Here is a 13,966-nt window from a genome sequence, read left to right on the forward strand (position 1 = left end):
CTGGAAAAGAGAGAAATTTACTTGTAAGATTGTGTGGCCAGGCTCTCACTCTGGCGCAGAAAAGCAAAGTTGAATAGAATTTTCCTCTTTCAGACGTTTTCGTCAGCGGAAGTATGTTGTAATTCTTATGGACACGGGCTCGTATAGAGCCTTTCTAGTTTTTCTTTCACTCTGGTATTGACTGAAGGAAAACAAACTGGGCTTTGTAAACATTTAAATAGTGAAAGGTCAATTTGCCTCCGAGATTCGGCAGCAAGGTTCAATATTGTGGAGGGGCAACTTACCTAGTGCGGCTTGAGACTTCACTTGACGTCTGTAAGGTGCTCCATGCTGCTGTGATAACACAACTGCACGCTCGTACGATGCCTGTCCATGTCAAAACAAGCAGAGGTGTGGCTCAGGTCAATGACTGACTGAGCAAGTGTTTGGCGTTTGCCTCAGGTTCAATCCAATCATCCCACACATGTCCTATTTGCAGGGCTGGGCAGTATTGCGATACAAATGTATTGTGATAGTATCTTGGAAATATTTTTGAGTATGTATTGGTACCTTTAAAAAAGTATTTGTAAATCAGTAGTGAGATATATTTACGATGTATCATTTGTAGTGTGGTGCAAATATTCGAATACCTAATAGTTTCGAATAATACGGTATTCAGCATTTGCTTCGAGGTGAACTGCATTATTTGTACTTTTTGAAGTGTTGATCGCAGCGAGTTAGCCCCGCTCAGTGTGCCTTCCACCGAGCACCTACACACTGCGGGGAAGCAATACGTGCGGAGCTTGCGTGCTCTGCCGGTGTTGCTTTCCTGCAGTGCCCAGGTGGTCGGCATGAAGTGCACTCAACGGGCTAACAAGCCACGATTATACAAGAATGTGTTAGGCAGCGATATCTTGACAACCTGCGTTCATCAGTCACGACTGTTTTTTTTTGTGTTTGTGTAAAATTTGAAGTAGAAGAAAGAATATTTGTATACACGGCAAACATATTTATAAATCCCCTCAATTAGGATATAGCTGCAACAAATGTGTAATTTACATGCCGCAGTGCATATTCATATATTAAAATTAACTGAGCTTAGAAGTGGACAAGTGGAAGGCTGGGAAAAAACCTTCACAGGTTCGGCTGAATTTTCGTATAAGCATGGTGCACGCTTGTGAAAGGCTTTGAAGAACTGTTTGATTCAAAAATATTCGTCCAAAACCACTATTTGCTTCAAACTCAAAATCCACTATTCGCAGATGACTAATTGTTTGATTTGTGATACTTTGTTAGGCTTGGGTATCTTTTTACATTGGTTATAAAAAATTAACTTTCAGTGTTTACGATAAACAGAAAATCTTGTTTTCGGCGCGGGGAATTTCACACTATATATAATATTAACCTGCAACATAACACCTTCCACAGATTGTATGTATAGCTCAGAAAAAAGCAAGAACAAGCAAACAAAGATGGTTTGAGGAAAGGTTGCTTGAAAATAATAGCAGGGCAAGCTCCTCCTGTGATGCTCCCATTTTAACGGAGTGAACGCCGTAAAGAACGCGAGTGGCAAGAAGGGAACTACCAGTCATGAATAATAAAGAACTGGGGGCGGGGCTTTTCTTCCTCTAATGTTGCGACAGGTTCCACGCACACTAGGGTAGTGGCAACCGAATGTAGACAGGCTCGACTCCGTCGTCCAATCTCCACAGCCTGAGCGACTTGGAAGCACTCAAGACGACAGTTTGAGACACCCCCTCCAGGCAAAATACGGTTTATTTCAAGCAGACTTTTGTCAACCAGGGCAAGCAGTCGTCTGCTCCCAGTATTTCCGTAGTTCATTTTAGGCAATAATGCTCTTTTTATTTTTGTTAGCAGTATTTGGGATGCTAGTTTTGTAAGGGGACGTGTATAAACTTGCACGATGAGAGGAACACAAGCACCACCCTCTGCGTTTGCCGCAAACTGCACTTCTCAAACCCCCACTGCTGTTTGAGAAGACATGCATCTCTGCCCATCTGTATTCTGGGATACCTTTTGGCCATTTTTGCAGAGTATCTCGGGGATATCCCGTTGCATAAAAGACTGACGTATTTCGGTATCTGTATTTTTGGCCCCAAAACACATGCAACGCAGTATTTGTAGCCTAGAATAATTTTTGGAGTGCATCAGTCGACTTGAGCTACGTTGGAGCGTGCCCCAATGCGACCAGATTGAGGTATTCCGATGTTCACGCAGCAGCCTACTACACGTTTATAAAAGCTCCAACGCTCGACATAAGTGGAGAACACTAAACAGACATGGAGCTCACCTTAGTAAATGCTGATATCAAAACAACTTCAACCTCTTCTTCTGTTCTTATTGGTTCTAGACAACAAATTCTCGAACTGGCTAGAACAGTGTGCCGTGTACCAAATGCGACTCGACTGGTCAGCACCGCTATGCGGATCATGGACAGGTGGCATTTCTGCCACAATGCAGAAAAGCAAAGAACACTTTGCACCATTACGAGGGGGAGGTGTGCAATGAGCACACCTCCCCCTCGAGCCCACCCTAGCTGAATGCTGCTGCACGTAACCCTTACCCAAAAGGAGGCTGAGCAGTAGACAGGACAATGGATATTCTGTAGACCAGTCACAGATCTTTTGCCGATCCTGCGGGCCCAGGGGATTAGCGAACATCCATGACACGGCAGACTTGACCTCAAAACTCGACGACGTTCAATCTCCTTCTAGGAAAAAAACTCGGTCGTGCGAATACTTTACAGTACTTCATCCATATGCAGTGTTTAGACATAAAACTAAAGGATCCATGATATAAAGAAGGGCACATATTGACATCAGAATTTATACTTTCCACCGGGATCATTCCTCTTTTGTCACCATCTTGAGCCGACCTAAGAGTTCCAGCTGTCGGTCATTCCGGTATTTGCAGCATATTTATGGTCAGGAACTGACATCATTGTCTCGAATACATTGAAAATAAAATACCATTGGTTCGGAAGAAAAGCAATAATTCATGCGGGCAACATGGTTTGCTGGGCCTTGCTTGCATTGCACTCTGAGCGGAAACAAGGAACTGATGCTTACATACTTTTCAATCTGCAACACCTTTTTGCAAACCCCGGAGGCAGCTCTTTCTCTTCAGCAAGAGCAAAAGCTTACAGCATCGTTAATGGACCATTTAAAAAATCAAGACATAAAACATTTTTTTCCCCTCAAAATTATTGTCATTTTGGTAAAAAAAAGCAGACAACATGCTCATTTAGTTGAAACACTTGGCTCGTTCGATTTACTAGCACTTGCCTGCACCCATGCAGCAAAGTATAGTGCGGTGCAGATAAGCGCAGGGCAATGTACTTCTGGTTGCGTTTTGAGATAGGCTGCACTTGTGAATTGGATACGGCGATCTGCACTGAGTGCAGCTGGTGCAGGCAAATCGAACAGAGTATATTGTCACAAGCCCCTCGCTTGAATTTCACAAGGTCACCAGAAAGTGTGAATAAACATGCACACTCCATGATACTTGCTCACTGTAAACATTCATACACTTTATTCAACTATGGTGGTGCGACTCTTCGTACGACGACCGTTTCTTTGCAGACGACCTGGGCAGTGTCGTAGCCGCTCACTTCTTGGGGACGGTGTGGGGCACGAAGTCCTTGAAAGACTCCCGAAGTTCCTGGGCGTACGGGTCATCATCTCTAACAACTGTAAAGAGCAAGAGAATAGGAGTGATAGAAACTACAGTCACTATAGAACCTTTTCTTTGCAAACGGCACCAGGCAATGCTCCAGTCTTTGACATGCCAGAGAACTTCTATAGCCCATAAAAAGAATGAACAAAGCCTACCTTAAAACCCTGCTTCAAACGTCAATGTAACACTTAACTAGCAATTCTCCAGGTGAACGCCAAGAAAAACCAAGAAGTGAGAGATCTGTTAAAATTTTTCTAGTATTCCTGTAAACCAACTTGTCTCCCCCAAGACGTTAAATTGTACAGCCGAAGGCCCTCAACAAATCTGCAGCCTTGCTGTCCGTGTAGCATTTATGCTTTCTAACACTGGTGACATAAGCAAGCTTGACAGGCTTGCAAAAACGGAGCGACCGGAAGTCGCTTGGGATGCAAGCGGTGACTCAGGTTTGTAAACAGTAGAAGGGTCTAGAGAGGGTGGCACCTACGTATAGGAAGCTCAAACTTTCACCGAATCTGCACTGAGCAGGTCAGTTTTACAGTGTGAAATTTCAAGATATAGTTCTCTTCCTGAAAAATAAGAGAGCAACAAACTTTCCGAAGTCATTAGTCAGGCACTTTCGCAGACGACCGAGTCGGAGAAGTTAGTTACTTGTGGCAACACCTCCCGATAGGTGCGGCGAGCAGACGACACGCTCTGTTGTCTGCTCACTGTGCCTATCGGGAGGTGGCACCACAAGTTAATGCGCCGAGAAAGCGAGGGAGAAGAGGAGACGAGAGCGTGCATAGACGTCAGAATACCGAGCTATGGTTCGAGTGTTTAGGGGGTAGACCTAGAGCTAACTGCCTTTGTCCCCACTGCACTTGTCAAACGCATTACAACGGGGAATGCCGGAGTCTGGTATTTGGCTCTTGCATTCAAACGCGTTTGACGGGTGGAGTGGAGACAGGAGCTCTAAGTTCTAGTTATAGGTCTACCCACTAAACATTCAAACCAGATCTTGACGTTCTGACCTCTTCATGCACTCTCGTCTCCACCCCCTCCCTCAGTTTCTCGGAGCATAGCGTCGCTAACTCAGTCGTCTACATTTTAACGAACCAAAGTTGATATATGTGTAGCCGTACCGTGCCGTCATCGGCTAAATTTGGTGGGCCCTGCTACATTTTGTAAGATGGCAATATGGGACACGTGGTTCCGTAACATCACACTGTCACACGAAACCGTCTCGTGTCACTCCTCGTGTCACGTCACATTACACCACAACTTAACATCGCGACATCACACTGTCACGGAGCTCAAATTCGCATACATGTCACCAGTCATGAGTAAGTTACTTTTTAAAAGTATTTAGTTACACTTACAGTTTCTTTCGTAACAATGTATTTAAAATACAGTTACTTAAAAATAAAAGTAATGCGTTACAGTTACTTCGGCAGAATAACTTATGCAATATGCAATATGCAGTATGCAATATGAAGACATGGATAACAAAACAAAATGAGCAACATTTACATCTATTTTGGAATTTCTGAAAACTCTAAACTTTTCAAGATATATTTAATAATGGCGTGTTATTATTTACTCCATGTTGTATCGAAGCAGCAATCGCTTTTCGAAATTCTTGGCGCTTAGCTTTCCCCTTTTTATGCTGAAAGCATCCCGCCCCTTTCTGAAAAAAACATTGAACAGGTGCGCTGGAAGGAAGCGCGACATTGAGGCGTAATAAATCTTCCTAATGCTGTGAAGGCCTAAATCCGTCTTTTCTTATCTACAGACTGAACACCACTGTAGCCATCAAGAGAGACAGCGTTCATTTTTACGAAAAGTAACTAACTTTGCCACTACTTTTTCGTTACTTTTAGAAAAAAAAGTAATTAAGTTGTCGTTACTGATACCCTTTGAAAAAGTAACAAGTTACAGTTACAAGATACGAAAAAAAGTAACGAGATACATTATCTCGATACTAGTAACGCGATACTACCCAAGACTGCATGTTGCCAATGCATTCTGCACTCTTGGGCAGTAGTTCAAAGGATGCCTCAAAGGACACATGCAAAGTAAAAAAAAGCTTTTTTTAAACAGGTTAGATGGAAAACGAATATTATAAAACAAATTTACAACAAAGAAAAAAAAATTTAGAGCTATATTTACAACACAAAATGAATTTGTAGTTGGCGCCTGCGGGAGCCGCCGCTGGTCACGTGGTAGGCCCGCGTGCCGGTGCGATGCGTCGCCGCCGTCATCTGACCGGCGCACAGGTCTATCACGTCTACTTGCACTTTTTGAGGAGTTTCCTTTGGGCTCTAAAAGTTACTTATTAATCTTAGTTTTTTATTATACTTCAAACAAAGATAAATAAGTTACTTTTAGACGCCATAGGAAGCTTCCGAAAGAGCGCAAGCACCGCGTGATAAATAAGGGTCAGTCACGTGATAAACAAGGGCCACTTTTCCGCGGCGCCCGCGGGTGCCAACTACAAATTCGTATAACGCCGTAAATATAGCTCTGAAAAATTTTTTTCAGACTTTTTAATGATTCATAAATAATTTATTTTGAACAGCTATCAAAAGACTTGGTAGGAATTTGTCTCCGTTTTGCATACTGCATTCTCTGGAGTACACCCAAGTCGCTATTTCTTTCCCCCAAATTTCCATAGTAGATTAATGCAACTCACGTCCACATAACCAGAGAAATTCTAGAGGCGCACACAATCGGAATAGAAGGAAGTGAGCAAGTCCACCTGCATAGCAGGGAGATTAATAATCTGGACACGTGACTTGCGTGCATATTTGGTGTTTCGTTCATAGATATGGACCTTAAAGCTCAACCTACGAAAAGGTTTTCCGTAAGGTAGGAAAATCCTTCTTGCCACCCTTCTCATTTCCCCCTCTTCCACTGCCATCTTGACAGCGGCAGACTCCTGCTGTTACTGTATCTTGGGGCTGGGTAAGTCGGGATACAGCCTAAAGGTGCAGCAACAAAACGACACCCCACCCCCGCTGTAAAGATAGCAGTGGAGGAGGTGGAAAAGGGAAGGGTGGTGAGGAGGCTTCTCCTACCTCGTGGAAAATTATTTTGTAGGTCGGACTTTAAAGGCTGATCCCCACACTTGCTTACGATCCAGTGCATTATGAGCTCTTTTCATCTCCTTTACGAGAACACACTCCCCTAAGAGAGCGTGTTTTCCGCACTGGCGCCATCCGGGCAGCCGCGGAACACTCACAATTTCTATATATTTTCTATTATTTTTGTACATTATTCTTTTACTGCCAGCTTAAGAATATTTAGACAATGTTATGACAAACATTTCTCATAGATAGTATGTAAGTTTGATTTTGCATAGACTGCAAAAGCTTTGGTCTAGTGAAATGCAGTTCCAGGGTCACCTCATAGATGGCACCAACATCTTTCATCGTAAGACGTTGCAAGAGGTCGTAATGCACTCGGTCGTAAGTGGTCGCAGGCACATGAACCAGCCTGAATGGTGTAATATGTAGACATCATCAAATTTATAACAAAAGAGGAGTAGAAGAGCACCTGCCAATGACTTGCTCTTTCGGCAGTCCAAAGAGGTTCCAAGGCATGGCTTGGACTGCCTTCGGATCAGCCGCAAGCGGTGTACAAAGAGGTGCAGCTTATATTCCGGAAAATATGGCCCTTGCCCTTTTTAACACCTTTCATTCGGCCGATTAAACCAATTAAAATACTGAACGCTAAATGAAAACTAGCTGAAATAGGGCACTTCCGAGCGCCTTCCAGCGGCGGCATTGGAGGCGTTTCGGGTTCCGTGTGTAGACGAACATGCCTACCTAAACTTATGCTCAAACGAGTAAAAGATAACCTAGTTATAAAACTGAACACGTGGCGTCAGTGTCACGTGACAGGTCGATGTTGTGCAAAGCGGTTGCGCGACGTCGCATACCACGACAACCCTACCCACAACGCAAACAACTCTTGCTGTAAAACAAAGCACGTTGCAAAGAGTCAAGAGACCACTTGCCTGTGTATTCGGTCCTGTAGTGCCATGTCCTGCAGTGAAGTTTGTAGGAGCTGTACAGTGCCGGAGGGCACACTGTAACAAAAGAAAGTGGAAACACATCTTCGGACGACCGCAGTGCATTCCAGGGGCTACATCATATGGCCTTGTGGGCCGCTGGTTGCCGACCCCTGTTCTACACCACGATTTGATGCTTCACACGTAGCTACTCGTCACATGTGCAGCATACCCACCTCCGAAACAATTTAAAGGGACTTGTTATCAAAAAATAAACCATGCGTTGCCGAACCGTCCTTTTCCACCCAAAGTGTAGCCCTAGAGGTCCCAACGAAATGCCAGGGTTTCAGAACTCAAAAGAGCTTGAATGTTTACCCCTGATAATTGCAGTGAGGAGTGAGAAACATATTTACAAGTGTTTCCTGTGTTCGTGCTATTGTGCTGGTCATGGAGACTGGGAGAGTCAACCCAATGACGAGAACGAAGAGGTAACAGAACACAAAACGAGTTGTAAGTCAGGACGTGTGTTTGTCCTTTTGTGTGTCAGTGTGCGTGATTGATCCTGCGTTGTTAACCTTAAGATTAGAACTAACAGTCATTTTATTAATAAATTACAAGTGATTTTCTGAAAATTTCAATGGGAAAATGGGAGCCAATGAAGCCATCGAGTACATGGAGATGAAAGGTGTAATTTACTGGGAACGGGGCCCATTTTCCCAATTAAATTTTCAGAAAATCACTCGTAACTTTTGAATAAGATAACGTTCAGTTAAAAAACTGGCATTTGGTTTAAATCGCTGGCATTATTAGATTTGGGCAGAAAATAAGAGTTCAGCAACGACAAAATTATTTTTGCAAAAAAAACTTTTTTTGGGAAGGGGGGGGGGGGGGGGGCATGAAAAGGAAGACTTACCAGCTAAGACCACGCCGCCCATGATCACCAGCTCTGGCCACTCTCTCCATCCCTGCCTTATAAACCGAACTGCGAAGGAAAGGGAAACGAAACGTCCGTACAAGGTAGCAGGGAGCAGAGGACATGCTGCTTTCAAGGATACGCGCAGACCGGGACTTCTACAGCTCTTTAATCGGTCAATGGTAGGCTGAGGGTGGTTCCTTTAACAATAATCTATGATAATTGGCATTGATTGTGTACCACATTGGCGATTCTTTTCGAGAAGCGAGTTTTTTAGTCTTCGGAACTGCTCGACCGAGCATTTGGAAGCATGCACGAGAGCAACGTGCACGAGAGTAAGGTCAACCGAGACCTTTCGCATACAGTTTGGTTGAAATAATGCTGCATGAGTGGGGTTAAGGGGGCTCTTGTAAACTGAAAACAGTGTTAAACTTTCGTACCAAGCGACGACATGCTCCTAGCGACGACCTTCCCCTGCAGAGCCAGCGGCCGCTCAGCCGAAAACGAATCCGACTTTGAATGTGGATATACATTTGTCTTCGGATCATACTTGTTTTTAAAGTTTATGAGTTTTGTATGTACGTTGTTGTTTCGGTCGTTTTCCGCGATTATAAATCAACAAAGTTCAAATTTATATGCGTTTTAGAATAAACAATTTTCGTCTATGTTAACACACAACTGCTCTGACGTCACTTTTTTGTAGAGGCGCCCAAAGTTGAATAAGCGATCGAACGCGCCTTCCACGTTTAGGTTGTTTCTTCGCCCGCGGCTTCTTTTCCAAGTTCGAAAGAGCACGGTTCACAAAAAGCGCACAGCCTCGAGCACCTGATGGGCGACGATCGTTCGGCGGTGTCGACGGGCGTCGGGGAGGAATGTCTTCCGCTCAAGACGCTCGAAGAACTCCTCAACTTCGACGCGAAGAAACTCGCTCCGAGTTCCGCGATCGAGCCTCTCAGAGACCGAGTTCGAACTCCGGACGGGCCACGGACGCTTTTGTGCCACGACATGATGGGAGGCTACCTCGAAGACAGGTGAAACACTTAGGAAATCGTCGCCGGATTTACTGATAAACACTATGCGGAGCTCAAGTTCGTCTGCTAGCCTCTTTTGAGGCATTTCAGTTGTGGTGACGTCAGGACGCCGGGCTCTGTTTGAAGGATAGCGGATAGACTTCGAAAGCAGCTTGCTTTGAGGTCTACCCACTATCCTACAATCAAATAGCCCCTTCCCCTGGCAAATGCCGAGCGCTCCGCGCTAGCGGTCGTCGAGCGGTCGGCCTCCGTGAGCGATCGGTCACGTAATCCATCCCAGTGGCACGCGCTGCGGAGCAAACCGAACGACGCTCCCAGCGCCATCGCTTCCAGAGCGTCTGCTCTCGCTCTTGAACAGTTGCGGTTCCCCATTGCTATCTTGCTGAAAGCATGAAGTTCTGATCAAAACTTTATGCTTTAAAAAAAAAAAAAAAAAAAGATTGTTTATTACTTGATTAACGGTGACCCCGATGTTAAGACATAATTCATTTTTCCTTGCAGTTACATAAGCCCGATGAAGACAACTAGAAGCACCTGTGTGAGCCATAGGATGCTATTAAGCAATACCAAACACGTATGCCGTAAAGCGATCGTCATCTCCGAAGGCGACTTCCATCTGCGGAGTGCTTGGCGTGTTGTCTTCTAATTATTTCAATTACATCACAGAGATCACAAAACAAACAAACGACATACCTAGCTCTTCATCCAAATAGGCGCGCACAACGCCTAAGCTTCGACGTAATGCGGTATCTTGGGCCTCTCCTCAGGACAGACAAACGACTCGGCAAACACTTTGCCGAGAACGGCTGCCTCGTCGTCACTCGAGCTGGAGCTAAGCTGGTATCTTCGTTGCTGTCACTGTGTTTCATTAGACCTCCTGAAATTAACTGCAACGATGTCATCGCCGCAGTATGCTCGGGCGAGTCGGTCATGACGAGGGGAACGAAAACAAGCACACCAAGAGAGCCCACTCTGCAATCGAAACAAAAAAGCCGCGAAACTCCTTCACTCCCCCGCGGGGATGTAGATAACGAAACTGAAACGTTGCGAAAGACGACTACAGATTGTACTCCTCCGAAAAAGGCTGCGCGGAGAACTACTCCGAACCGCTCGACGCGCTCCGCCACTTTTCCACGGAGCGGTTGGAGCCGCTTGGCAAGCGCCCCACTGGCTCCAGATCTACAAGTGGCACACGGAGAGATTGCTCTCATCTCGCGAGGGAAACAAGAATCCACTCGGCGAGCGCGCGCCGAGCGCTCGCTATTTGCTAGGGGAAGGGGCTATTGACAATCAAAACTGGGTGTCGTTCTGACGTCACTGCAGACCCCTGTGCAAGAAGCAGACGACTTGCTCTCTGCATTTCGCCATGTTTATGGGACATAACCACAACTATAGCGTACAAAAAAAAAAAAAAAAAAAAAAAAAAAAAAAAAAAAGGTTAGTTATTGTGCATGCGCACTGTGCACTCTTTTGTGGCCTCGATGGCATAGAAATGAAAATGTTCCAAATTTGCGATATAGTTGTTCTTGTGGAGACGCCATATTTCAATGCGTTCACATGGTGAGGATGGGCTCATATTTATTGTATGCTAAGTGCATCCTTGTCATCCGCCACTTCGACAGCGTGGAATGCGCTTTGCGAGATTGCTGTGTAAGCTCGCGGTCATGCTCAACAGCCTCAATAATCGCTGCATGTGAATGCCCCCTGTGCAGGGAGGAGGCTAGCTTGCCTTGCAACTTGCAGCAGTAAGCTCATTTGATTTACCCACGTTGACTGCAACAGTCTATGCTAGGTGCATACCTCCTTATTCAGTTTACGACCTCAGTGCAGCCTGCTAGAATGAGCTCACGGTCACGCCCCTGCTGTAGGGTAATTTGGCTAACTAGAATCCCATGGTTGCACAAATGAACAATTCAGTTAAGAAATGTCGTTCGCACTGTTGCAGAACACCTCACAATGTTTTTTTGTTATTTTTTTTTTTTTTTAATGTTGCTTAAATTTTTTATTGCTTTCACCTTTTTAGAAATCATGACGACGATTGTCACGGTATTGCAGCCTAGCACTTCTTCGAATGTTAATTTTGCCTCAAGATGAAGGCTTGCAACATGAGTGGTTGAACTCAGTGTCTCCCGTAAGTTGAGGGGGGTCCTTACAAGAAGGTAGAGGGGGGGGCGGTGTTCTGACGAGATGTACTAGATGCACATAAAATATACCCCACTGCTGACTCTACCCACGCTGTACCTGCAACCCTCAAATTGGTAATCCCCAAATGTCCGATTTCTGAAAACAAGCTATTTTATTCCAAGATATGCTTTTGATTTCACTCATGCTGGGGCTGTGGAGGGGGGTCTCAGACCATCCGTTAAAATCAGTGGGGGGTCCGAGACCCCCTGAGACCCCCCAGACTTAAGCCCTGGTTGAACTGGTCCGACGATGCAGGTTTCTCCAAGGGTCGAGCAAGAGCGACAGCTACAGGTTCCACCACTGGCACCTCATTGACACCTTCGTGTACTTTTCCCACTACCTTGTAACCATTCCTCCGGTGGCGTGGATCAACGCTGCGCACAAGCACGGGGTCAAAGTCCTCGGTGAGAATTTTAACCCTTTGACAGCTACTGCAACAATGACGTTGCAAGATCTTAGTAAATGAGACATATGTCCAGTTTCCAAGTGGCTTCTGGTTTCCCTAAAATCAGTGGTGTGCAAACGCTCAAAACTTCAAATACTTTATGTGTAGTGTTTTCTATTCGGTTCGATTGACATGACACTTTTATTGTTTGAGATATTCGAGTTATGGAATAGTAGAAAATTAAAGGGGCAACTTTGGTCAGTATCTTTTTAATTTGGGATCAAGACTGTTTTTAGCTAAAGTTTTTAGCTGAATTACAAGGTATAATTTTTTTTGTTTGATATTGTGCATAGTTTTTTTTAATATATTACGGCTCTAAGTTTGGTTTTGGGCATCTATGGCAAAACTGACACTTCCTGCTAGAGGTATGGCAACACCGATCATCAGCCGTACGGCCGCGACGGGACGTTACGAGAGTGCTGCGATACGCGGTACAACCAATGAACCGCAGCTTCACCGCAACGCGACATCACAGGGGTGCTGCACCAGTGTTCCTTGACTAAAAGCTAACCTGCTTGCTGTTTGCTAGGGAGCAGCTGGTCACATCTTTAAAATCTGTTTTAGTGGTGCATGCAACTTCACTTTGACGTAATATTTTGGTTGTGATCATATTTTGTGCCATTAAAGCGATACCAGTCATTTATTTTGGTTTTGTTTTCGACCAGAGTTGCTTTTTAAGAGTAAGGTCTTCAGGATTCCACAATCTCTCGCATCAACCTTCACTGCTTCTTGTCTGTAAAAAGCGAGGAAGCTTCACCGCATCGTACTGGCGTGCAGGCGTCGAGCTTCCCTGCTCTGCAGCGGCGTGCTAGGAGAAACTGGCGACATGGGAGAGCGTCTCTTAGAGCACTGCTTGGGACGGAATTTGTAGGCCCGGCCTGACCTGGCCCGGTAGAGGCCCGGCCCAGGCCCAGCCTGAGCCTGATAGAATATTTAATTTCTATGCCCGGCCCCTCCTGGCTTGGAAGAGACCCGGCCCGGCCCGGGCCCAGCCCGGGTTCGGCAGAATTTTGAAACAGAAGCTTGAACCCGGCTCGAGCTTGACAAAAATTTTGAAATATAAGCCTGAGACCGGCCCGAGCCAGGCTCGGGCCCAACTGAGCCCGAAAAAGTTTGCAAAGCTTTAACCTGAAAAATGTCTAAGCATAAAGCAAGCATATTTGATTCCAATTTCTCTAAAAGTTTGGCCGACTTTTTTTAACACGATAAATATTGCAACTTAGACTATGCATTTTCGAGAATATGGGCGAAATATGCACTCCATAAGTGATTTTGAGGGGAAAAAAAAAGTGGGCAATATTTTATTTATGAATTTCTTGAAGAGATATTGGACGTTTCGTTGTTCACTTCGTTTCGCAGATAACTTTCCTCTCTAGATGTCTTTTGTGAAAAAACAATCACAATCACGCTAGTGCATCTTCAGAAGGCTGTATAAGCATAAAATTATATGTGGTAGTTTGCTTATTTTTGGTGGCATAGTAAGGCCCCCTGCACAAAGTGCGGTCAGGCTCGCATTTTTTTCTTGTTTTTTAAAGGAGAGCAAAAAGACACTCCTGTTGTATCCTGCGACTGGAGTACCCTCGTTTTCTTGACCGCACTTTCCCACTATGCTGGAGAAATCCATATGTTTCCTTTTATCCACGTGAAAGCCTCCGAAGTGCAAGACGTCTTCTTTTTTTTTTGAGCGGCGCCGTAGTGTTTTTACATTTCACTCGTTTGTTTTCATT

General features: G+C 44.9%; 2 protein-coding genes across 2 annotated transcripts in view; one reads left to right on the forward strand and one right to left on the reverse strand.

The window, feature by feature from the left end:
* Nucleotides 1–3,508: 3,508 nt before the first annotated feature.
* LOC8038247 lies at nt 3,509–9,099 on the reverse strand. Its single transcript, XM_002400269.4, has 4 exons — nt 9,020–9,099; nt 8,580–8,648; nt 7,673–7,744; nt 3,509–3,689 (listed from the first exon to the last, which is right to left on the reverse strand). Exons 1-4 carry the CDS (start codon nt 9,030–9,032, stop codon nt 3,607–3,609), a joined length of 237 nt encoding a protein of 78 aa, XP_002400313.1. The 5' UTR covers nt 9,033–9,099; the 3' UTR covers nt 3,509–3,606.
* A 230-nt stretch (nt 9,100–9,329) lies between these two features.
* LOC8038248 (cytosolic endo-beta-N-acetylglucosaminidase) overlaps nt 9,330–13,966 on the forward strand; it is a 38,047-nt gene continuing 33,410 nt past the window's right edge. The window contains exons 1-2 of the mRNA XM_029990084.4: nt 9,330–9,610; nt 12,050–12,198. Coding sequence (XP_029845944.2) covers nt 9,408–9,610; nt 12,050–12,198 — 352 coding nt within the window. The 5' untranslated portion in view covers nt 9,330–9,407. The remainder of the gene's footprint in view (nt 9,611–12,049; nt 12,199–13,966) is intronic.

The sequence above is a fragment of the Ixodes scapularis genome, unplaced genomic scaffold (assembly GCF_016920785.2).
Source record: "Ixodes scapularis isolate PalLabHiFi unplaced genomic scaffold, ASM1692078v2 PGA_scaffold6__148_contigs__length_123643588, whole genome shotgun sequence".
Taxonomy (NCBI): domain Eukaryota; kingdom Metazoa; phylum Arthropoda; class Arachnida; order Ixodida; family Ixodidae; genus Ixodes; species Ixodes scapularis.